The sequence below is a fragment of the Carlito syrichta genome, unplaced genomic scaffold (genome assembly GCF_000164805.1).
Source record: "Carlito syrichta isolate Samal-C Ts95f unplaced genomic scaffold, Tarsius_syrichta-2.0.1 Scaffold307338, whole genome shotgun sequence".
NCBI classification, from domain to species: domain Eukaryota; kingdom Metazoa; phylum Chordata; class Mammalia; order Primates; family Tarsiidae; genus Carlito; species Carlito syrichta.
Window position 1 is genome coordinate 1,069,626 of NW_007251434.1, and position 23,116 is coordinate 1,092,741.

General features: G+C 34.6%; 1 protein-coding gene across 1 annotated transcript in view; it reads right to left on the reverse strand.

Moving 5' to 3' along the window:
• The window catches only part of SPRED1 (sprouty related EVH1 domain containing 1), a 115,849-nt gene that overhangs the window by 50,523 nt on the left and 42,210 nt on the right, over positions 1 to 23,116 (reverse strand). Inside the window, exon 2 of the mRNA XM_008064441.1 lies at positions 12,769 to 12,943. Within this exon, the coding sequence (XP_008062632.1) occupies positions 12,769 to 12,943 (175 nt within the window). The remainder of the gene's footprint in view (positions 1 to 12,768; positions 12,944 to 23,116) is intronic.

Consider the following 23,116-nt stretch of genomic DNA (forward strand, 5'->3'; position numbering starts at 1 on the left):
GAGGCTGCGGTGGCTGGAAGCAGCCACTGCACTCCAGTCTGGGCGACAGAGTGAGACTCCCACTCAAAAAAAAAAAAGTTAAAAATAAATATAATAAGCCTAACATATGAATAAAAGTGAGAATATAAATTAGTTTTTAAAAATTCTATAAAAAAAGAGGAACTCCTTTCTTTCCATGTGTTTGTTAGAATATGGACAACATGGATTTATGTTTTAGTCAATGCATGATAAACATTTATCCTAATTAAAACTTTTTTTTATTTTAAAGATGTGGGGTGCAATTCAGGGTAAGGTATACAAACGTTCATTATACAGGTACCCTTGTTGATGAGGTGCCTTCCCTTCTCCCCCCTCCCCCTCCTGCTGGCAATTTCCCACTACTGCCAATTCCTTTTTTAGAGTATAATTGTCCAAGGACCACTTAGGAGTAAGAACTTGTGGGACTCGGTTCTTTGTTCCTGTGACAGACCACTCAGTACTATAGTTGGACAAGGGGAACTCCTTCATGCTAACTCTTGTCTTTTCAACATGATTACATCTTTGTTTTAGTATTCCTTTACTTTACGGCACAAGATGCTACATGATATTATGGACTAGGATAAATAATATGACCTAATCACAGGGAAACATCAGACAAGTCTAAGTTGAATTCTATAAAATAACTGGCCAGATTCTTTAAATATGTCTATGCATGAAAAACTGAGGAAATACTCCATTTTAAAGAAGACTAAAAAGTTATGACAGATAAATGCTACATGATCGTGTACTGAAGAAACAAAAATGCTATAAGAACATTATTAGGACAGTCACCAAAACTGGAATATGGGCTACAGATTAAAGTACTGTATTTATGTTAAACTTACTCAATAGGATAACTATACTGTGATTTTTGTAAGATAACATCCCTGTTCTTAGGAAATATATACTGAAGTATTATTAAAGAGTAAAAGCTAGGCAGTAATGCAAATTACATCACATAGTTCAGAAAAAATAAGTGTGTGTGTGTCTGTGTGCTGGGAAAGGGAGAGAATGATACAATTACCGTGGCAAATTGGTGAATTTGGGTAAAAGGTGTACAGGAGTTTTTATAAGTATTCTGGCCAAAAGTTGATTCTTTGTAAAGATCAGTGAAATGGAAAAACAAGAAAAAAAGCAGAAGTACAAATAAACTATGTTAAGAATGAAAAGAGGAACAAAACTGAAGGCATAGTAAATGAGTAAAAATAAAGGATACAATAAAAAGTGTTTTCATCCTAAATATGAAAACCTAAGTGAAATGGCTAGTTTCCTTAAAGAAAAAAAAAAAAAAGTACAACTTACCAAAACTGATTAATAAATAAGAAAACCACTAGAGACCTTTACCTATTGAAATATATATATGAGTAGAAAGCAAGAATGAAAGGGCATGTGGAAATGAGTGTGAAATAAATGTGGGATTCTATCAGAACCTCTGCTAAATACATTAAGCACTAGGGGCCAAAGAACAAGAATATCATCATCACTTGTAGAGATTGTAGGGGATTACTACTAGCAAAAAGGAAACCATCAAAACTTACTCCTAAATAGGACAAGGCTCTAACTCCTGATGGACACACTAAAGAACAATAAAAAACTCTTGGGCACAGGCAATATTCCCTGTTTCTCGACCCACTTATCCCAAGTTCCCATAGGCTGCTAGATCTCTGAACTGACAAAATAAAACCAAACGAGCTTAAACAATTCTCTTTACCTTCAATTGGTCTCCATAATTTGAACAGTGGCCAGTATAAGTTTGATGAAATCTATCTCAAAGATCTAAGGCTTTAATAGCCAAGACATTTATAAACCAATTTATACAGCAATACTTATGTAAAAAAAAAACTATTTAGAAATACAAAAATATCCAAAAGCATAATGACACTGAAGATCTTAAGCCTTTGAAAGTGGAAGTAGACAAAAAATAAGATTTAAATAACTTAATGAATAAAGCTCAACTTTATAAGTCAAAACTTTATAATATAGTGAACTGAAGCCTTTTTAAAAGGAGAAAAGATCTCAAATCAATAGTCGAAGTTCCTTCTACTAGAAAGTAGAAAAAGAGGAAAATGAATCCAAAGCAAACAGAAAAAAGAAAATTACAGAGAAGAGAAATCCATGAAATTAAAAATAGAAATAAAAGAGAAAAATCAAGAAAACAAAAAGCTGGTTTGAAAAAAATCAATAAAATTGATACATCTCTAGCAAGACCAACAAAAGGGCAAAGACACACAACACACATCACTGGTTACAAGAATAAAACAGAGAATATTGCTAAAAATCCTGCAGCCTTTAAAAGAATAATTGAGCTACTAAGTATAACTTTATGGTCATACATTAGACTAATTAGAAGAAATGGACCAATTATTCAAAAATTACCAAAATTTAACCAAGATGAAATAGATAACTTGAACAGTCCTATAACAATGAAAGAGATTACATTTGTAATTTAAAATTTCTGAAAAGAGATCTCCATATTGAGACAGTTTCACTGGAAAATATCACCATTTCAAGAGGAAATAATACCAATTTTACATAATCTCTTTGGGATAACAGAATAGGAGGGAACACTTCCCAACTTATTTTAATGAGGACAGTATAAACTTAATACCAATATTAGACAAAGACAGTACCAAAAACCCCCCAAAAACTCTACAAACCAGTATTTCTCATGAACTTAGATGCAAAATTCCTCAACAAAACATTAAAAAATCAAAACCAAACTATATAAAAAAAATCATACACCATGACCACATGCATGCAGCCAAGACTGGTTCAACATTCGAAGATCAATGTAATCTATCATGTCAATAGGCTAATGGTGTCACGATCATATCAACTGACACAGAAAAAATATTTAACAAACATCAATAACCAGTCATGATAAAAATAATCAGCAAGTTAGGAATAGAGGGGAATTATCTCAGTTTGATAAAGGATGTCTACAAAAAACCCCAGCTAACATCATACTAAAGGGTGAAAGAGTGAATGTGTTTCCATCAAGATCTGTAACAAGGCAAGGATGTACACATATTTTCATTGTATTCAACACAGAACTACAAGTTCCAATCACAGCAATAAGGCAAGAAAAAGCAAAGGCATATATATTGAATAGGAAGAAATAAAACTCTTTCTAGTTGTAGATGGTATGACAGTCTTGCATTTAAGAATCCCAGAAGGCATGGCATGGTGGCTCACACCTGGAATCTTGGCAAATGTAAAGTGGCAGCTGGAGGATCGCTAAAGGAGTTCAAGACCAGCCTGGGCAACAAAGCAAGACCTTCTCTATATAACAACAACAACAAAAAAGCCCCAGGAAATTTATGAAAAAATCCTCATAGGTTAACAAGGTAACAGGATACAAAAGCAATACATGGAAATTAATTGCATTTCTATATACATACAATGTGCATGCAGTAACCAATATTAAAAACATAACAGCATACACAATTTCTCTGAAGAACACGAAATATTTAAGTATACAATTAACAAAACATAAAGAATCTGTGAGCTGAAAAATCACAAAATGCTAATGCAAGAATTCAAAGAAGGCCTAAATAGAGACACCGTATGTTAAAGGGTCATAAGACTAATCATAGTAAAGATGTCAATTCTCCCCAAGGTGATTCATAGATTTAATACAATCCCTATTGAAATCCCAACACGGATTTATTGTAGAAATAGACAAAATTATTCTATAAATTACATGGAAAGGTACAAACCCTGGGATAACATAAATGATCTTAAGAAAGAAGAGTAAAATGGGAGGAATCATTCTACCCCAAATTAGAGCTTACTATGTGGTTAGAGTAATACACTGTGTGGTATTGGTGGAGGCAGAGACAAACACAGCAAAGGAATATAAGAGAGAACATACAAAACATGCTCAACTGAAACAATGGTGTTAGAAAAATTAGACATTCATAAGATTTTTAAAAAAGGATTGTTGATCTAAGTAATCACACCTTATATAAAAATTAAAATGGACGACTGGGCTTAAATACAAAATGTAAAACTATAACACTTTTAGGGGAAAAATGTGATAAATCTTCAGGACCTATGGCTAGGCAAAGAGTTTTTTGGACTTGACACCAAAAATATGATCCATAATACATGAAGGGAAAAATGAACAAAATAGACCGTATCAAAATTTAAAACTTTGCTCTGTGAAAGACTATATTAACGGCATGAAAAGACAAGTTACAGAAAATGGGAGAAAAAATTTTTAAATTACCTTTTTCAACAAAGGACTAGTATCTAAAATATATAAAAAACTCTCAAAATCAATAATTAAAAAGCAAACAATTCAATGAAAAATGGGCAAAAGACAGGATCTGACATTTCAGCAAAGAAAGTACAAATAACCAAATGAAAAGATATTCAACGTCTTTAGCCATTAGGAAAAGACAAATTAAAACCACAAGGAGTTATCACTATGCACCTATCAGAATGACTAAAATAAAAACAGTAACTACATGAAACTCTGGTTAGGATGCTTAGAACACGGATTGTTCATACACTGTTGTTGGCAATGTAACAAGATACAGCTGCTCTAAAGAAAAGTTTGGCAGTGCCTTACAAAACTAAGCTTGCAACTACCATATAATACAGCAGTTACATGCTATGTCCTTTATCCTAGATAAGTAAAACTTATATTCACAGAAAAACCTGAGCATGAATGGTCACAGCAGCCCTATTTGTAATAGCCCCAAACTGGAAAAAGCCTAGATGTCTTTCAATGAGTCACTGGCTAAGAAAACTGTATACAGACATTTCACAGAATACTACTCAACAATAAAACAGAACAAACTCCTGATGAAACCTCAGGGATTTATGCTGAATTTTAAAGTCAATCTTGGAAAGGTTATAAATTACAAATGGAATTGTAATTGAACCAAAATAAGATTTTGAAATGAAAAGATTACAGAAAACCTCGAGAGAACAGAATAGTAGTTCCTTAATGTTCAGGAACCAGGTCTCACAAGGCTCCAAAAAAAAAAAAGAGAACAGGAATGCTAACAGACAGATTTTTTAATTCTCTTCAAGGAATAATGGCAATGCTAAAGAACTAACTGTTACAAAACAACTGCTAGGAGAGTCACTAAATTTGTGTAATACAGTTAACAATATTTTTATTAGCTTTTCAATAGAGAGCCCTGAAATGGACAGGAAATTTTGGATTGGTTGGACGTTATTAGCATTTCTCCCAATTCCAGTTCTTCAGAGCAAAATTGGTTTGGCCCAGAGTACTTCCTCTAACCTAACACAACTTTCTGTTTTTCATCTTTGTCTTACCTGTGACAATAAAAAGGATACTATTCCAAGCCATTATCATTTCCTGTCGACTAGCAAGATGTCTATCTACATACTCTACACCACATAAACTCAATATTCTATTTTTATAATTCCATATTTACTAATGTAAAAAAGGAAAGTACATTTTCTTAAGTTCAATGCACGATTGCTTCTGATGAACCACAAGCCACAAGTAACTCAGTAAAGCAGGACCATAGGAATTACTACTGCCTTAGAGAAAAAAATCAGACAAAAACAAAGGAGCAAAGGGCCAGATTATACATATTTTCTGTGTTAAGGGGATGGAATAGTCTTTAGGATATTCTTAGGGAATACTAACAATATTAGACCCAAGCTTTAGAAATTTCATTATAGTAAACAGGATGTTGGACTGTTTACCTAGCTATAAAGAGCTAAGTAAAACTGGACAATAAAAAATAAGGAGGCATATTTATAGGCAAGATATGAGAGTGGCAGAGAGGAAAGGAATGAAACATAATCAAGAATAAAGAAATCTATTTGAACACAAGGGGGAATCACTGAAAATTCCTACGTATATGACTATTATTGATACACATTTTGATATCATTCACCAAATTCAAGAAAGTCCAAGATCTTACGTAGTTAGCGTAAGAACTGAACCAAAATAAATTCATTGTTCATTAAGAATACTCAAAATTTGAAAATCTGAACATACATACTAAAAATATAAGGCCTTATTTATAACATAAATAATCTTTATACAAAAGTTGCCCACCGTCACATTAAGGCCTTTATTAGCCACTATATCTGTATAAATTTTAACCAATACCCCCCAATAACTCCCTATCATTTCTTCTTTTCCCCTTAGCACTTCCTAGCATATTATCTATTTTACTTATTTATTGTAACAATTATTTATCCCTCACTAGTATGTATATTTCCTTAAGAACCAAGATTTCTATCTTTGTTCATTTACAGTAAATATTTCCAGTGCCTAGAAATGTTTAGTACATAGTAGCTGCTCAACATCTATTTGCTACATGAATGAATGACTCACATTTATGTCAGTCTGTCTGTCTGTCTGTCTATCTACCTACCTACCTACCTACCTACCTACCTACCTACCTACCTACCTACCTATTGTCTATCTGTCGAACCATCTATCCATCTAATCTATTAACGAGATAGGGTTTCTTCTGTCACTCAGGCTGGAGTGCAGTGGCATGATCACGGCTCATCACAGCCTCAAACTCTTGTGCTCAAGCAAACCTCTTGCCTCAGTCTCCTCAGTAGCTGGGACTATAGGTACATGCCCCCACATCCACCTAATTTTTTATTTTTGTAGAGACAGCATCTCAGTATGCTGTCCAGGCAGGTCTCAAACTCCTGACCTCAAGTGATCCCCCATCTCAGTCTCCCAATGTGCTGGAATTACAAGAGTGAGCCACCATGCCCTGCCAAGATTCACCTTTAAAAAGGGATTATTAAAAGGGAATACTGTAGGATTAAGTGAAGTTACTTTAGCGTAAAGGTAAAAAAATTAGCAATATATTGTCTACTGAAATTTGAATAAAAGAGTGGTTTAAGAGAGTGATAGGACAAATTTAGATTGTATCAAAAAAGAAAACAATAAAAAAAGGATATCAAAGTCAGAAGGAATCTAGATAAATTAGGGAAAAATTGGAGGCACAAAGTAATAGAGAAGACATGAAATTGAAGAGCAGTAGGAGGGGAATAAAAAAGAAATGACAGGAAATTATAAAATTCCTCAAATGAAACAGTTCTGGGTAACAACCAGATCCAGGAAAGTAGCCTGCTGAAATGAAGACCAGAAGGTCAAGACTGCAAAGAAAAGTAGCCAAGAATGATGATGAGGGTCAGATGTGGAAAAGCTGGTTATGGAGAAGAGTTGCTAAGGTCAGTAAAAGTTAAGTTAAAAAGTTAAGGAAAGTAAAAGTTAATGGATGGTGATCTGAATGGTAGAGTCTATAATGGGATTTTTATATGTGGGTGACAGACTAATAACTTGTAAGGGAAATAAAGACCAATAAAAATGTTGCACCATCATTTACTCCCACTCCCACACTTTTCTTAATTCTGTTGTATTATGGGAAATAGAAGAACTAGTATCCTTCAAGAGGCAGAACTGCAAGGAAGGCTAAGTAAGGAAAAGCTAGCACTTCTGTACAGGGATTGAGACTTCACAATGGAATAATTCACAGAGGCACAGTGGAAAAGCTTAGCAGGAAATTCTTGTTCTGTGCTTTTATGAAGTTCAACCCAAAGCAGAAAGATACTTCCCTGGTCTTTTAAAATTTCTCCATGATAGAAAAGGGATGAGTCTCATTTTTAATACTGCTATTGCTATATTATAACTACTTTATTTTTTTTCCCAGAAAAGGAATATTCTAGTTTTGTCTTAGGCCCCAATAACTGGAAAGAAGCGCCATTCTAAAAATGTGTTTTTAAAGAACCATTATCTTAAAGAGACTTTAATTTCTATAAGCAATTCCATCCACAACCTAATACTTATTAATCTGACAAATAACTCCAATATTTCTATTTTCCTTTCTCCATTTCAATTAATACCTTTGTCTAAGTTTATAATGTTAACTATCTTATAACCTTGCTTTTTTTTTTTTTTTTTCACAGAGCATCTTAAGTATTCAGGCACTTTAAAAGAATCCTACTGTATTCTACATAGCCTATTCCATCTGTTGCCATATCTTGGTACATAGTATGCTTTAGAAAGCACAGCTTTAGTGAATTTTTTAAAAATCAGCAAATTTACAATATTTTATTGTCTACTATATATGCTTAAGAAAGGCTATTTTAGATAACTGGTCATTTAAGACTGTGTTTAGCAGTAAATAGATATTTTACCAAACTTTGTTACTAATGAGTTAAATCAAGTACTTACAAAGAATCTAGAGGTGTATTATAATTCAGAGTTTTAAATTTACATATCACATACAATTCAGTTAAAAATGGTCAAATAACATAACCTATATGTATGGTAAACATTTTGATAAAATGTTCATAAGAGAGATGTGTCCTATTTTAAGAGAGAAGCCACTACATCCAATGAAAAGTAAATGTAAAAGAGAAATTTCTAACATGAGGAATGCAGAGATCTATGACCTACACAAATCGACAGCTAAATTTTAGTGAGCAATTTAAAATTTATGTGGTCCAAGGTAATACTAACTTGGATTACAGAATTAAAGGAAGGACTCAAGGATATAACAATTTAGAAGAAAATAGAGAATACAGTTCATATACATCAAGAAAGAGGCCCTGAAAATCTATCCTTGACAAAGATCATTCTATCCCCAGGTGTCCTCAAAAAAGGTAGTACTTTCATTTTCTTAGGCTGCAACACCAAAGCCTGGTGTTTCAAATTCTTTCAATAAAGCATGAAAGCCAGTTATGCAGAGCAGTGCTTTTGAACCCTTTTCTCCTCAAGTACATATAAAAAAATAACATTTATAAAGTAGCCAGTCTGGAGGCTCCAGTCACTTTAATCCATTCATGGCACAGGAGTTGGGAAGATCTAATTTACAGTATCAAAAGGATAACCCAGGAAATAAACTCAAGGTTTGTAGGTACCATGAAGGAGAACAAGTTTTAAGGAAGCATCACAAGAATAATTACTTCTGATCACTCTGAAGGAGTGAATGAATGAATGAAAGAGTACTGACCCAATTACGCAAAATGAAAACATCTTGAGCAGCCTGATTTTTATTTTGTGCCCTCTTTCTTGGAAAAAAAGAAAGCGTGAGATATAACATTTTGGGAAGTATAACAAGACTTAGTACAGACTAATTGTATAGTAATTGCAAATCAAAGGCTGAAAAAGTCTGCCAAAGGGGTTCACTCATCATTGAGAAAAGCTATCTTTTTTCTTCACTATTGTTACCAGTATTCTGGCCTATAAACGTCCTTTAACATATTATCTAGTATTTTTTTATTAGCCACACAAGTGGCCATATGCTCCTCTCCTTACTATTTATTCTTTCTTAAAGGGCACATGTTTATTCAAGGGGCATGAGGGGCAGGAATCTCACTTCTAGAATTCATCTAAGGTAGGGGGTTCTAAGATGTGGCCCACAGGCAAATTGAATACTGAACAGTTTTTAGCAACTATCTTTTATATAATTAATTATTATATTGGAAAAATTATTAAAATGCACTGCTTATTTCACTGAGAAGTCTTTTAAAAGAAAGCTCTCATTAATTTGGGAGAAATCTTGTACACTTACTGACTTCATAATCTTAAGGAAAAAAAATGGAAACCAGAACACAGAAAAATTGATTAAAATAAATCAATTAAGAAAAGTCTATTGAAATAGACATTAATAATCCCCAAATGCGGTGAATAATGAAAAAGAATGTATATATATTTCAATTCTATTACTAAACTCTTCAGAAACAGTCTTGGTCACAAGTTGGCTGAGCACAGTGGCTCCTGGCTCACGCTTGTAATCCCAGCATTTTGGGAAGCCAAGGTGGAAGGACTGCTTGAGCTCAGGAGTTTGAGACCAGCCTGAGCTACACAGCAAGATCCCATCTCTTAAAAAAAAAAAAAATTACTCAGCAGAGAGGGTTAATTAATCTACTTATTTCAATGTCATTGTCTCATCTGCCTTGAGACTCCATAAAACTTTGCTATTTTCGATTTATAGCCAGCCATGAGCTGTTGCCTCTGTCTTTGATCACACAAGTCCTCATAACACAGAATGTTTTAATCCCTCTAAGAAATATGGCAACCCTCAAACTGAAAGCAATTTCTCCTTTATGCCTACACTGAGATACTTTTATTATCTGTTTCACTGATAGCAAGCTTCCTCAAGGAGGAATGGTTAGGTGAAACAACAGATGTTCTGGTTCCTGGTCAGTATTTCTAATAGAATAATCTATTTTCTTATTAGCCTATAAAGATAATTCTACAACCTAAGGCTAGGTTAAGTACTCTTTATTTTTAAGTCTTATCAGAGGGAATAAGTTTGTATTCTTTATGAATCTCAAGTTTATTATCAGTAGCTTCATGGTTTAAGCCACACTCTGAACAATCAACCAACCCATCAACCTGACCAGCTTCACTCCTAGTTATGCAGGTTTGGTCCTTTATTATCTAAAGTAAACTGTCCATCTCCATAATATCCAATACTCATGTTTTACTAATTTTTTTTCTCTATTTCACATCTAGGTCATCCTTTCCTTGTTTTAACACTTTTTTTTTTTTAGCAAGCCTTTTCTCCAACTCTTACATTTGACTTCCTTCTTCTCCTCTATTTTTACTTCTGAAAGAACACCTTAGATCTTAAAAGTTTTACTCAGTTTCTAGAAATCTACAATTTCTCCAACAACTTTCCCCAGTTATTATTGGCTCAGACTAGAAGCATTATACTCTAGGAGAAGCCACAATAGGCCCATTTTTGGATGTCACCAAGCTAAGAAAAAAAGCAATAGTATATGACAGGCAACATTTTATCCAAGGCCAGAACCACCTTTAAGTATTTAAACTTTTAAAGGATCACACATTAAATTTATTGTATTCACTTCTGAATTCAACTGGGATTTCCTACAATTCTAAAAGCTCATTCTGGTTGAGATACATTATATCATGTGTAATGCAAGTGAATCATCAACTAGTAAAACACTAAAGTTGGAAGGCTTTCAAAAAGATATGGGTTAATTCTCCCTTTAACCTACAGACGAAATTGGGACATTGATAAGTTCGGCAACTTTTTAAATTACTGAAATAATTCAGTAGTTAAAAAAAAAAAAGGTATTAAGAAACCAAGATCCCCCAAACTGAAAGTAGGCTGTATTCAAAATGCTCATGTATGAAAAGAATTACTTGGAATTTAAAACACATTTCCAACAGAAATAACACAGATGCTAAATAAGCCAGTCCATAAATATACACTTAAAGGGAATCCTAGCTATTTTCAAGGGTCTTAGAAATTTTGGGCACTTTTCATTTTACTACTAAGTGTACTCTCTCTTTTTCTTGATGTAGAAATGACACAAATAGTGCCCAGCTTTTCAGATATAATTAGTTGTTTTTTTGCTCACAAATGAAATAAAGAAGGTAAAAGAGCTTTCCATATTAATTAAAAGAGAACAAATAATTCACATTATAAGAGGTTGGACTAAAATTTAAAAATATATACATATAAGAAAACACTCATCTGAGTGAAAGATAGTTAAAAATCAGACTGGCTACCAGGTAGCCTTATGAGCCTATGAATATGGGGAATGACCTTGGCTATACTCCAATAAAACTTAACTTATGGGCACTGGAATATGAATTTCATATAATTCTTATATTTCAAAAATTATTATTTCATTATTTTTAAAATTGTGGAGTACAATTCAGGTTTAGGTATGAAAATATTCATTGTGCAGGTACCCTTGTTGATGAGGTGTGCCTCCCTTCACCAGGCAGATATTGACTACCGTCAATCCCACCTTTCCCTCCCCGGCAGTTTCCTGCTACTGTCAACCCTGTGACAGTATTACAGTCGTTGTTCAAGGGCCACTTATGAGTGAGAACATGTGACGCTCAGATCTTTGTTTCTGTGAAAGATCACTCAGTACTATAAACTCTAATTCCATCCAGGTTGCTGCGAAGTTCATGATTTTGGTCTTCTTCATGGTTGTGTAACATTCCATTGTGTATATGTACCACTTTATTTTTATTCAGTCCTCTTTTGATGGGCAGCACAGTTGTCATTAAAACTACACTGAGATATCACCTAACTCCTGTCAGAAAGGCCATCATCAACAACTCAGAAAATAACAGATGCTGGAGAGGATGTGGCAAAAAGCGAACACTTCTACACTGTTGTGGGAGTGTAAACTAGTACAGCCTCTGTGGAAATCCGTGTGGCAATTCCTAAAAGTTCTAAAAATCAACCTTCCATGTGACCCTGCAATCCCCCTACTGGGAATATACCCAGAAGAACTCAAATCATTCTATAAAAAAGATACCTGCACACATATGATTATCGCAGCATTGTTCACAATAACAAATTATTCTTCTTTGATTTTTTTTCAATTGTTTAAAAACACAAAAACCATTCTGAGTTCACAGGCCACATAAAAACAGGTGGAGACCCCAAATTTGGCCTGTGGATTAGTTTGTCAATCTTTGGTCTAGGGAATTGCAAGAAGAAGGAAGGGCAAGGTGTAACTGGTTTAATAAGTAGGGGGTCTACTCATGAATGATTCTGCATTAGACCTAAATGGAAAAGCAGCATGCCGCCTCTAACATATATAATGTGGGTCTCAGTTTGAAGGTAAATGTCATATTTTACAGTCTTAAATATAAAACAGTTTCAGAAACATAATCATTGATTCATAGACAAAAATAATTCTCATAAATAACAGTACACAAATCATAATTTTAAAGATAACTCATTTTGTACAAGTGTCCCAAAATTATATCAATAGATACTTATTCATTACCATTTTGTCCCTGAGTCGCTCTCCACGGATAAAAAAGTCAGCACAGCCATTTTCTTCCTGATGAGGGACTTTGAAGACAGTAACGCTGCTTAGTCCACTCCCTCCAAGTGGTAACCATCCACCACTTGAGTCATCTCGGGTCATCACCACAGCTCGCACTCGTGCATAACTATTACTAAAACAGATGCAAAGATCAGAAATTAGCTTTTCTATAAACAAAAAAACAGACAAACTGTCAGTCTTGTTTGAGAAACCACATTAGTTAATATGTGGTAACTAATGTGTTTACTACTTCCATGACACTCCACAGAAAGTAACTTACTTGAAAAACATTTTAAAAAAAAACAAACCCACAAACTAATTTTAAAGGTTATTATTTTGAAGACTAACCTTATAATAAAATACTACAGAACTCTTATTTCAATTCATCATTTCAGTAATTCAAGCACATTTGATTGCCATGTACAAGCTGTGAAAAATCCCAGAGACAAATACTGTTAAACTATATAGGCTACCATTAAACTTGTCTACATATGTCAGTTTGCTTCATTATTATAACCAGGACAAATGGCTGTATTTTAGCACATTTAATTATGGCATCTTGAAGTTCCTAACAGTTCTGGAATATATTATAAATAAAACGCTGAAACAACCTGCTTAGTTTAGATGCCACATTTTTTGTTTCTTCTACCAACTGGGAATCTAAATCACTTACACAAATCACATAAAGAAAAATGTTCTGTTTAAATTGTTTATCAAGCAAATTGTTCCGTAGAAACTTTTCCTGCCTTTCTGACAGACTCTATTCTTAAAAGAGACTACATCTGAGTCCCATTTCAGATTTATTTCCCAACATTAATCACTATTCTTTAGTTAAAATCTAGAAAATATGTTTATTGTACTAAATGGTATACACCACTGACATCTAGCCATTTTAGTTCTTAAACTTTTAATATTAAGTATTAAAGAAAACCTTTCCAAAAGTTATATACCTTGTTGACTAATTAGAAAATTGTACTGAATATAACTTAAGCTTGTCTAACTTATGAATATCAACAGAGGTACTATTAACAGTTCTGTGCTTCTTAGTGTGTGTCTGCATATTCTAGGTTGCCAGTTGTCATTTCTGTTGTCATTGTCATTACCTGAAAGCTCCTCTTTGCTTTTTTCAACTTTATGCATTTATATTTATTTTGCATGCAATAACACTGTAATTGTATCAGTTTTCAAATAAATAGAATTAAACACATTCTGACAAATGTGTACACCTGTTACTAGGGTCCAAATGTCTGTGTCCCCCAAAACAAATATGCTGAAATCCCAACCTCTGAAGTGGTAGCATCAAGAGGTAGGGTTTTTAGGAGGTGATTAGGTCATGAGGGCATTTTTAGTGCCCTTATAGAAGAGACTCCAGGAGGGTAGTTTGTCCTTTGTACCATGTAAGACACAGCTAGAAGGCACAACTTTAAGTAGGAAATGGGCCCTCACCAGACACCTAATTCACTTACAACTTGGTCTTATAATTCTCAGCCTCCAGAACTGTGGGAAACAAATTTCTGTTGCTAATCAGTTTATGGTAATATGTTATAGCAGCCCAAACAGACCAAGACACATGTATAACCAACATGATAAAATACAGAATTATTTTCATCACTCCAGAAAATTCCCTTATGCTGAACACAGAGATTAATTTTGCCTGTTTAGGGCCTTCATACAAATGGAATCAAAGAGAATTACCACTTGAACCATTTGCATCTGACTTCTTTCTCTCATTATGTTGTTGTATCAGAAGTTCATTTCCTCTTTTAACTACTAAGTAGCTCTCTAACTGAATAAATATATCACAATTTATTTATTCTTCCACTGATAGGCATTTAGATTATTTCTAGTTGTTGATTATTATGAATAAAGCTGTTATAAGCATTTTTGTACATGTCTTTTTGTAGAAATGTTTTAATTACCTAGAAGTGAAATTAATGGGTCACAGGACAGGTGCATGTTTAATTGTATAAGAAGCCAACAAACTGTTTGCCAGAGCGGTTGTACACTCCTATCAATAATGTATGATAGTTTCAGGTGCACTACATTCCTGTCAATATTTGGTGTTTTCAGTCTTTTTTTTTTTTTGAGTTGGAGTCTCACTCTGTCGAACAGACTGGAGTGTAGTGGCCGCTCCCGGCCACTGCAGCCTCGACCTGCTGGGCTCCGGCGATCCTTCCGCCTCAGCCTTCCGAGTAGCCGGAATTACAGGCGCACACTACCACGCCCGGCTGGTCTTTTGATTTATCGTAGAGATGAGGTCTTGCTGCCCAGGCGGGTCTCGAACCCGCGGGCTCAGGCAATCCACTCACCTCAGCCTCCCAAAGGTGCGGGATTTACAGGCTGAGCCACCAAGCCGGCTTGTTTTCAGCCTTTTAACTTTATTCATTGTAGTTAAGTAAATAGCAGTATCCAACTGTGATTTTAATTTCCATTTTCCTGATGACTCAAATGTGGAACATCTTTTCATGTGCTTTTTGGCCTTTGGTTAATCTTGTTTTTAAGTCTTCTGGCCATTTTTTATTACATTATTTTTATTATTGATTTTTAAAAGTCCTTTTATAACCTGGACAGAGACTTTTGTCAGTGAATATTATACTCTTAAAGCTGCACTGGGTTGTAGTTAAGAGTGAGGATTCTAAAATTAAACTTCAATAAGTTGGTCTTGGCTTAGCAACTTACTAGCTGTACAACCTTGAGAAAGTTACTAAACCCCCGGGCTTTAGTCTCATCTGTGAAATAACAGCACTCATCTTTAATAAATGTGAACAGTACCTGACACATAATAAATACTATATAATACTAAATATAAATATATTTATATATTTATAAAATTATAAATATATAAATTATTTTTATTATAACAACAAAGCAATGAAAATTGAAGAAGCTGCCATCCTAGCAATTCAAAGCCAGACAGAATCTGGGAAATAATAAAATGTATATGGTCAAGCATAATTCTCTACTATTGGGGTCAAAATAATTCTTCAGAAGTTCTAAAAAGCTTTAGTTTTATAGTTGCCTATTTTGTGTAGGCTTTTTATTATTCAGTTATTCAGAGGCTCTGATTCTTACCTGGGCTTAATTCTTGTCTTAGAGGACTAGTCAGAGGAGGTGTGGGTGCATAAAGGCTGGGTTTGATGTACATTTAAAACTGGAATCCTCCTTCGGGAATAGGCTGGAGCAAATACCTCTACCATAAACAAACATGATATGCTTGGGCTAGCATTCATTCTAAGGCAAATACGGAGGTTCTTATAAAATGTTTGGTTTCTTTTTTAAATTAGAAATCTAAATATTCCATCTCAAGTTCTACTCTCCGATCTTATTTTAACAGTTGCTTCAAATACACCTTTTCACACAGAGTAGGAGAATTAAACCATTATCTTAGTCCATTTTGTGATGCTATAGCAGAATACTAGACTGGGTAATTTATAAAGAATGGAAATTTACTTCTCACAGTTCTAGAGGATGGCAAAGTTCAAGACAAAGGTATCAGGTGAGGGTACAGTCTCTTCATCCAAGATCGTGCTTTAACATACTGTGACCTCTGGAGAGAAAGAATGCTGTGTTCCCACATGGCAGAAGGTGGAAAGGCAAAAAGGGACAAACTCTAGCCCTTTTAAAAGGATATTAATCCACTCATGAAGGTAGAGAGTCCTCATGACCTAAACATCTCCCAAAAAGGCACACATCCCATTACTGTTTCATTGGGGTTTAAATTTCAACATAAACTTGTGGGAACAAAATATTGAAGCTACAGCAACTAGTAATGTACAAGTCCAGGGGAGAAGCAACGTTGGACTAAACTAGGATGACAATAATGGATGCAGAGAGGAATGGAATGAGGTAAAGCCAAGAGGACTTACTTACGGATAGTATTATAACTACAAAGCAAATGTTTCAAATCATCTAAAATTCTTAATAGTAACCATGAGCATAATTTTCTAAAGTATCAACTAGTATTTCAATAACGCTAAGGCAAAAGAAGTTGAACAAACATGAAAACAAATTTTGCCTCACCTGTGCTGATCCATGTAGGTTTTAAAAAAAATATTAGTACTATATATGAGCTAGAGTAACTTTTTGCGTTTTATGGATAAATATATATTGTGGCAGTCTTTTCAAGTCTGCATACTGACAAAATATTTAACAATCAAATTAAGGGTATTGTTACAAAAAATTTTACAAGCCCTAATAGTTTTAACTGTCTAGAACACAAAGTGTCCTTGATCTAAAGTGGTCTTCTTTTTTAGTTTCTTTTCTCCCTTGTAGAACCATCTTGCTTTGTAATTACCAAACCTGTTATATAACTACCCAACTGCTGGGCAAGTAGAAGGACCAAGAAAGATACAGTCTGGAGAGTTTATCAAATGTTTTCTCCTGGTTTTGTGTGTCCACTATAAGAAAAAATCAGGTTTTAAAACACTTAAAATGTTTGAAAGTCAAACTCCTTTAGAGAACATACAGACTCTACCATATATTAGGACATTTCTTGGTACACAGAATACTTGTACAGTTTTAATACCAATTACCATTCTTGCCACCAAAAGTTCACAACTTCCCTTCTCTCTGCCTTGCGTACCAGAATATCCTAAGAAGCCAGACAACATGGCCATAATATAGTTCTCCAGACTTACACACACATTATTACAATGCACTGAATATTTTCATAAACTTATGCTACTTATATTAACCAGAAGTTCAGTTTGGTTAGGATGAAGTAAAAGAATAGCTATCCATGTTTATAAATTAAAATTCTATCCTTCCCCTATCCATCTTACTATTATTAACTAATATGTTAAGATAATATGTATTCCATTCAACTAAATAAGTGGAAAAAGAAGAAGTCATCAAGCACTATGCACAATACTGACTCCTGTGGAATTCTAATTGATTTTACTTTGGTTTCATTTTCTAAATACAGGTATACACCACATAACAATATTCTGGTCAACAACAAATCCCATATATGACAATGGTGCCATAAGATTATAATATCACATTTTTTATGATAGCTTTTCTGCTTAGATATGTTTAGATACACAAATACATACCACTGTGCCACAAACTGCCTACAGTACAATAACATGCATACAAGTTTGTAGCCCAGGAGCAATAGGCAACTTTGTATAATCTAGGTGTGTGATAGGCTATACCATCTAGATTTGTGTAAGTACATTCTATAATGTTAAAAATAGTTCTTAGAATCCCTTAAGATTTGTATAGTACAACAATAAATTATGTTATTTTTCCATTGAGGAATGTTTATACTTAAAACATCTTTTGCTCTCTACAGTATATTTTAAGTAAAACATTTGCCATGCAAATCTTAAACGTTATTACAAACTGGGTACAGGAGAAAAAGGGAGCACTTAATGGAAGTAGTCTAGGATGATACAGTACTTCACAGTTTAAGTACTTGCTTTTTAAACTGTGTAGAAGGCAGATAATCAGAAGATAACCACATTACTATTCATTCATATTACTTAACCAATAAGACTTATATGCTACATACACATACAAAATTGAAAAATTATAGTCCTTTCTCTCTAGAAGCACACAATCTAGTGAGCAAAGATATAGTACCACATAATGGAAATATAGGAGATTACTAATATTCATATTTATGTGGGTTTTGAATAGCAGTATATCAGGGAGGGAGCAAGGTACAAGTATGCCACAATTAAAGACCACTAAACTTAAAAGATGATGGTAGGCAAGCCGGGCTCGGTGGCTCAGCCTGTAATCCCACGCCTTTGGGAGGCTGAGGTAAGTGGATTGACTGAGCCCACGGGTTTGAGACCCGCCTGGGCAGCGAGACCTCACCTCTACAATAAATCAAAAAATCAGCCGGGCGTGGTAGCGCATGCCTGTAATTCCGGCTACTCGGAAGGCTGAGGTGGAAGGATCGCCGGAGCCCAGCAGGTTGAGGCTCAGTCTGGGCAACAGAGTGAGACTCCAACTCAAAAAAAAAAAAAAAAAGATGACGGTAGGCATAAGTATACTACGCTCAAGGTTAGTACTCTATTTTATCACAATAAAGACACCACGGGATAACAATAAGGAAGAATATTCTAATTTGTATTTTAAAAGATCTCTCTAAGAGTAAGAGCAGTAAGATAACATTATTGCACTAACCTGAACGAGGTAGGTATTTTTCCCATCCTACAGATAAAGAAATTAAGGACTGAGTTTAATTAGAGAGCTGATGGTCTGAATTACTCCTTTAGCACTGGTAACTTTAAAACTGGAGTAAATATTAAACATGGCATTCTTCTTAATAAAAGTCAGAATTCCTAGGTCCCAAAGGCAGTGCACCACTTAAAAGTTATAACTTTGGGAAAATTAACTAAGCTCATTGCATTTTCCTACTCTATAAAATGGGAATAACAATTGTATTTATCATAGTATTATGAGAAGTGAATGAAGATATACATTCAAAGTGCTGAGCCCTGGGCGTGGCTCATGATTACGTGCCCAATAAATGATATTATAATGACAATATATTAAATTAACTTTATATTATAAATATAATATCTACATCCTGAAATTGTGTAAATTTGTCTTACTCTGTGTTTATGATGATTTGATGTAATGAACCCAGCTGACAGTCTCTTCTTAGAACTTTTTAATGTAAGAAAGAATTATTAACCACAGCTAAGTATCAGGTATTAGCTATCTAAATCATCCACTGTTTACATGATGAAAGTACCAACTCATAGGCATCTGGAAAGTCTTCTATAAGGAGAAACAAAACTAAAATCTGAGGGATGAATAAAGATTTTCACAAACTATCCCTTTAGAAGCAACCATTCTTCATTCTGTTAGATCATCAACCTACCAAAGTAGTACCAACTGTAACTACTTTGTAAGTCTCTTGCCTTCTGGCACCACTGCTGTCCATTCCCCATAACTCCTTTAATTACCAGCACTGATAGTACGATTTCATTTTGAACTTCTCTAGGTCTAAGTCAGAAGAACTGAATTATAAACAGTATTTATTGTCAACAAGTGATCAGAACACAGAAGATAGGAAGCCAACATTAATATTAGAGTTCATGAGATAGAAGGATTAGAATAAAATAATGGAAGCCGGGCTCGGTGGCTCAGCCTGTAATCCCGCGCCTTTGGGAGGCTGAGGTGAGTGGATTGCCTGAGTCCGTGGGTTCGAGACCTGCCTGGGCAGCGAGACATCATCTCTACAATAAATCAAAAAATCACCCAGGAGTGGTAGTGCATGCCTGTAATTCCAGCTACTTGGAAGGCTGAGGCGGAAGGATCACCGGAGCCCAGCAGGTCGAGGCTGCGGTGGCCGGAAGCGACCACTGCACTCCAGTCTGGGCGACAGAGTGTGACTTCAACTCAAAAAAAATAAAAAATAAAACATAAAAATAATTTTATAGTAGAAAAGGCCTAATATCTAGAGGCCATTCAAATATAAAGGGATACATTCAACTATATTAAACACATTCCTGCATAGCAAAAATACCATGAACAATAAAGACAAAACACAAAAGTAACAAATCAAAGAATACAATGTATAGCACAAATATATTGATTTTCTATTGCTGTCACAACAAATTACCACAAACTTAGTGACTTAAAAAACAACACAAATGTATACACATCTGTGAGATGGAAGTCCAAAGAGGTTTACTGGGCTAAAGTCAAGGTGTTGGTAGTGCTGCACTCCTTTCAATAGGTTTTCCAACTCCTTCCGACCATCCACGTTCCCTGGTTCATGGCACCCTTCTTCTACCTTAAAAATCAAGAATACTGCTTCTCTCTGAACCTTCTTCTGTAGTTATGTCTTCTTCTGACCATAGTCCAACAATCAGGAAACATCTCCACTATTAAGGATTCATGTGATTAGACTAGGCCCATTCAGAAAATCCAGGATAATCTCCCTATATCAAAGCTCACAACCTTAATCATACTCGCTAAGTCCTAACACATTCATTCACAGGTTCTGGGAATTAGAGCAAGAATATCTTCGGGGAGGGGCAGGACATATTATTCTGTCTGCTACAAATAGTATATAACAGAAAGCAAGATATTTCCTTTAAAAAATTCCAAAAATCATTAAGAAAAGACAACCAGAAAAAAAACACGCGAAGTTCATTAATAAAATCCACAAAACAAAAATATAAATGCCATGAAATATATAAAAAGAAACTTAACCCTACTCACACTAAAAGGAATGTAAATTAAAGAGATGACCAAATACCAAGGCATTTGTTAACAGGAGTCAGTGAGGGTACGGAAGTATACATTAGTATGACTTGTTTTTAGGATCTTTTGGAACCATCTACCAAAATTTAAAATGCACATATTCTCTGTCTCGGCAAATTCTACTTTTATTCATTCCTTTTGCATGTATAAAATTATACCTCTATGAACAGTTTAAAGAGAAGCACTTTGTCAATAGAAAACAAAGAATAAAAGCAACCTAAATGAGAATCAACAAGGAACTAGTTAAATTATAAAACATCTATTCAATGGAGTACTATGTAGTGACAAAAATGACAAAGCTCTTTATATAATCAAGTGAGTTGACCTCCAAGTTATATTCAGTAATTTTTAAAGGTGCATAAATATGTTTAGTATGACACTATTTGTGGGGGAAAACACACACATGTAAGCTTGCATATAAACAGAATCTTTACACAATAAGTCTGGTAACTGTCTTTCTAGTAAGAGGAAACAGGACAGAGGAAATGAGACAAGAAAAGTCATTTTCCTTTCATTAAATACACTTTTACAAGTTTTCAATTTTGTACCACGTGTATGTATTACTCATTCAAAAAGTAATTTGTCAAACTCTGACCCAAACAATCCCTGAAGGGCTATGAACTCAAAATAGTCCTTGTCTCTGTAAAAGGAGTTAGCAATTTTGTACACCTGCCTTTTATAGTACAAAGGTAAATTTTCAGTGGTATTCAGATTGACTTTAATAGTCTTCTTTCCCTTCCTAATGTCAAAACCTGCTGCAACCTGCACAATGCACCCCTTTCATCATCTTGAAAAGAACCAATGATACACATATTTATAATATATAGTTTTCCACTGTCACACTAACTTGCTCAAATACGGTCTGGCATCTCAGTCCTTTCATATACATCAGATGCATGTATTTCTTCTAAAAATGTTGGGCTTGTCTTATTAAACTTAAAATGGTTGCTCTGTAGCAATTATAGGATAGGTAGCAAATAAGGACTTGCCTGAAGAAAGGCGGGATGTTCTCATGAATATATATAAAAACAGGCAAGTCCTAAGAGAGGAGATGTGAACTCAGAAGATGGACAGGCAGGAGAGGGAATTCCAGAGTCCTATTATACCTGAACCCAGGTTTCAAGAAGGAAAAATATGCTTGAGAGGGGCTGCTGGGAGGTAAGAGAAATATAATTTCTACCCTTTGAAAGGAGGCATAGGTTTATCAGAGAGGTATTCCTACAAACTCCAAGGTGAACACAGATGGTAAACTTGCAATTCATTATCTAATGATATTTCTTATTTTTCAGGAAGTCTTCCCTGACGTCTATGACAGGGTTAGGCATCTTTTATAAATGTTTCCATCATGTAAGGTAAGACTGAAAGACTGGGATAATTTGATAGTTAGCTGTGGTTAATAATTCTTGTTTAAATCAAAAAGTGTTCTATTTTTCTGGTTCAAGTTAGGTACATGACATCCTTGTATGTACCATCATATAGTTATATGGAAAGTATGTTTTTACCAGGAAGGAAGAAAAAATAGGAGTCTACTACTCTTGTTTCTCAGTGTCTTTAGTAAAATTATATTGCCTGGTCTAATCTATACTATCAGAGATATTAATGACAATTGTGGGCTTACGGCTGGAATGAAATAATACTCTCTTGACTTTACCAGGGCAGCGGCAAGAACATTGTGAGAGATCACCATTTTCTCCATTCCAGGAGATCCACCCTCCTGGGAATGGAATTCCTTTTGTAGTAAGTTTTGAAACCAGGAAATGTAAGTCCTGGAATCTCTGTTTCTTTAGTGTGTGGTCATCTTGTGTTTTGACAGAGATTTCCTTGAATACGAGGAGCTTAGAAAAGAAAAAAATAAAAACTCTATCCTTGCAAATTGTCTTTCTATGGCATCACAATCCATTTACAGTTCTGTCTTACCCTTTACTTCATGCTTGTACCAGGCCTAACCAACACTTACAAAGGGTTTTCAGTAAGGAAACCAGCAGAATTTCTTACATTTAGTACCTACAACTTTTGAATCCACTGCCAACTCCTTCTCTAAGGTTCTACACATATAACCTCATTTAGTGTAGGT